Genomic DNA, 3,461 nt, shown 5'->3' with positions numbered 1-3,461 from the left:
GCTTCTCAGGCTGTTCCAGTCCTTGGTCAGTGACAACATATTCCCATCTGCAACAAGCTGAAGCAAGATGTTGCAGCTGTACAGGACCTTGGTTAGGCCACATTTGGAGTACTGTGCGCAGTTCTGGTCGCCTCACTTTAGGAAAGATGTGGAAGCTTTGGAGAGGGTGCAGAGAAGATTTCCCAGGATGTTGCCTGGAATGGAGAATAGGTCGTACGAGGATAGGTTGAGAGTGCTAGGCCTTTTCTCGTTGGAACGGCGAAGGATGAGGGGTGACTTGATAGAGGTTTATAAGATGATCAGAGGAATAGATAGAGTAGACAGTCAGAAACTTTTTCCCCGGGTACAACAGAGTGTTACATTTAAGGTGAAGGGTAGAAGGTATAGGGGGGATGTCAGGGGTGGGTTCTTTACCCAGAGAGTGCTGGGGGCATGGAATGCGCTGCCTGTGGGAGTGGCAGAGTCAGAATCATTGGTGACCTTTAAGCGGCAATTGGATAGGTACACGGATGGGTGCTTAAGCTAGGACAAATGTTCGGCACAACATCGTGGGCCGAAGGGCCTGTTCTGTGCTGTATTGTTCTATGTTCTATGTTATATGTCTGAGATGATTCGCTGTAATCATACTACTATTCTCTATAACAGGAACAGTATCTTACCATGATAGGCACGGTTGCCCCAGCTACCTACAGAATCTAGATTCTCTCTCCTCTTAGCACAGCAAATGTCCATTGACTTACATCGCAGATGTTTCCTGCCTGAGGTTAGTTTTGCCCATATATCTGTTACGTGCAATTGCAGAGGGACGCACACATTTTTTTTTTCAGCAAACAGGTTTTGGTCAAGTATCCCAACATACACTCGTAACATGAACACTGTTCCTGTAATACCCGATTTCAGTAACTAATGTTATCACTCAGAAAAGCTGTACCTCGGTACCTTTGTAGGTATGTATGTGGTGACTCATAAACTCCTCACCGGAGCGCATTTGAGTACATGTGACAATAAAGCTAATTCAATAATTAATTACCATATACTGAAGAGTTGATGGTTGTCATCAGTAGAAGCGTTGAGTTAAAACCCTGGAGAGATCACCTTTTAGAACTGAGTACATTGACGGTCATGTGTACAACATGGAGAAAAAAGCTGTCTACAGTTGTTTTCAAAAGTTGAAAACATAAATGAGTTATACCTACTGAGGTACTGATACACAGATTCAATGATGAGTGTTGTGTGATAGTTGGTTTGGGTACAGTCTTGGTGGGTGTTTTGTGTCCTGTGCTAAAGCTGCAATGAGATTTTATTCACATCTGTGTCTAAATATCTTCAAGCTCATATCTTAATATAACAGATTTGTTTCAACTGTTTAACTTAATTTATTTTACCAATAAACTTCGCTTCATGGTTTAAAATATCTGCATTGTCTGACTGCTTCATTCAGAGTCATCTCAGTGAAAACGAAAAGCAATTCAAAACGTGTTCTATGGAACCAGGTGTCAGTCTGGGTGCTCAGCGGTTCCGCTGCTGGCGGTCATCACAAACAAATATAGAATTGGCGTTTCTCTGGAATCAGAGGTCTTGTGCTCCGCTGATGCAAATGCATCTGCCTCCTCATCGTTTCATGACACTTACAATCAGAACGAAGGGATATTTCACCACATTCTTCAACTCCCTTCTGAACATAGTTTGGGTCACTGCATAAATTGCAGTGTTGGTGCAGCAGCTCAGTAACTGCAACATGAATCCCAATTCTTGCACAAAGTCTGGTATATGTATAGTCACTCGTGCAAAAAATATCATGCGGGTATATATAGAAATCAGCATTAGCATTGACCATAACAGGATGAAGTTAGCAGAGATGACGAACAGTAGAATGATGGATTTCCTTCGACTCTCCATCTCTGCGTCTCTGGGACTCTCCCCCTTGCTGCGATTCCGGAGTCTCATGCGGGCTCTGCTACTCACCAAAATGTGTCTGACGGTGAATGCATTGAGCATCAGGATGAGGACAAATGGGACACATGGCGTTAGAATGTGATGGAGAAATTCAATTGCAACCCAAGCCTTTGAATACCTGACATCAGTTACAACACGGCAGAACCAAGGCATGTTCTGAAGTTGATACCATTCTGTCAACATGAAATACCAGAAAATGTTCTTCAAGCAGCTCAACGCAGTCACTATTAACAGGACAACAGTGGCTGTTTTCTCAGTGCAATATTTAGTTTTTACTTTCTGGCAACAAATGGCCACAAATCTGTCAAAGGTGAAAGTGACAGTGAACCAGACAGAACAGTCAGTGACTGCATAAAGCAGGACAGCGTGTATATTGCACACAGGGATGTGAAACAGGAAGGAGAAGTGTTCCCAAAATACAGCAGGGATGTGTCTCAAGATCAGGTCCAGTATGACGACCAGAAGATCCGCAACTGCCATGGCCATCAGGTAGCGAGTGATACACTTAGAGAGACCACACTTTCCCCGAGACATAATGAGAATCGTCAGCACGTTAACTGTGAGGAACGAGAAAACACAATATTGATATACATTCAGAATCAGTGCAAGCTTAACAGTTTGATGGAGTAATAGTTGACATTTTGAAACACTTTACTCTATCCAGCCCTGACATGACTGAGTCTGTCCATTGGCTGCAGATGGGAGACAATGCATTGGAACAACATTTTCCATAAGTTAAACTTTACATTTTGGGATCTGAAAAATCCGCAATTAAGGAGCACCACAAAACTCGATCATGACAATGGGAGAATTTACTCGACCTCAGGGTCACATTGAGACCAGCATACAGAAAGTGAATGTCAATGCTGTGTAAACTTGGGTTTACAAAGGTGTGCTTTGTCATGAGAATGTGACAGCAGTATACAGAAGATATTTAATTTCAACACCTTTCATACATTTCTGAATAATTTCCAGTGTTAATAGTGGAGGCAGATATACTCACCAGGAACTCCAATTGCAGCCAGAACAGGATAGTAGCCAGCTTGAGCGATCAGCAGTATGTAATATATCCGATCGGATAAGGATAATGGGAGGAAGCCATTATAATGTTCAAGCATATAATACGCCCAGGATATACTCCGTCCCAATGCTGTGAGATTCCCATCTATTGATCTCAGGTTTGACTCCATTGAGGGAACACTTCAGTCTATTACTGTCGGATCGGGCTCTTGCCCCTGTCTCTCTAAAAGATGATTTCTGTTAATGTCTGACGTGATGTTCCCGTTGACAATATGTGCATGACCATCAAATGATGTTGCTAACATAAACAAGGCTGTGAAATCTCCAAAGGCACAGTTAGGATCCGCAGGGATTGGGATTAATTCCAGTCATTGAAACAAACAGGCTGGGTTAACACCTTATGAATCTTGCATTTTGTTTTTAATTCTAACACACTTTAGTTGAAAGTTAACTCAGTCGGTCTGGGGGCGGCGGTGTGAGGGTCA

At 42.8% G+C, this 3,461-nt stretch overlaps 1 protein-coding gene across 1 annotated transcript; it reads right to left on the bottom strand.

Moving 5' to 3' along the window:
• Window positions 1–1,611: 1,611 nt before the first annotated feature.
• LOC148138249 (putative G protein-coupled receptor 139) lies at window positions 1,612–3,146 on the bottom strand. Its single transcript, XM_087981903.1, has 2 exons — window positions 2,960–3,146; window positions 1,612–2,513 (listed from the first exon to the last, which is right to left on the bottom strand). Exons 1-2 carry the CDS (start codon window positions 3,144–3,146, stop codon window positions 1,612–1,614), a joined length of 1,089 nt encoding a protein of 362 aa, XP_087838029.1.
• Between the last annotated feature and the right edge of the window lie 315 nt (window positions 3,147–3,461).

Source organism: Chiloscyllium plagiosum, unplaced genomic scaffold (genome assembly GCF_037043375.1).
Source record: "Chiloscyllium plagiosum isolate Xiang-an unplaced genomic scaffold, Cpla_swu_hap1 HiC_scaffold_41, whole genome shotgun sequence".
In the NCBI taxonomy this organism is placed as follows: Eukaryota; Metazoa; Chordata; class Chondrichthyes; order Orectolobiformes; family Hemiscylliidae; genus Chiloscyllium; species Chiloscyllium plagiosum.
Note: the sequence above shows the minus strand (reverse complement) of the source record. Positions and strands in the feature narration are given on the sequence as shown.

Coding starts and splice junctions, on each gene's coding strand:
- LOC148138249 (XM_087981903.1), bottom strand. CDS start 3,146: ATGGAGTCAAACCTGAGATCAATAGATGGGAATCTCACAGCATTGGGA. Junction 2,514..2,959: donor GGCTGCAATTGGAGTTCCTG/GTGAGTATATCT, acceptor CGTTCCTCACAG/TTAACGTGCTGACGATTCTC.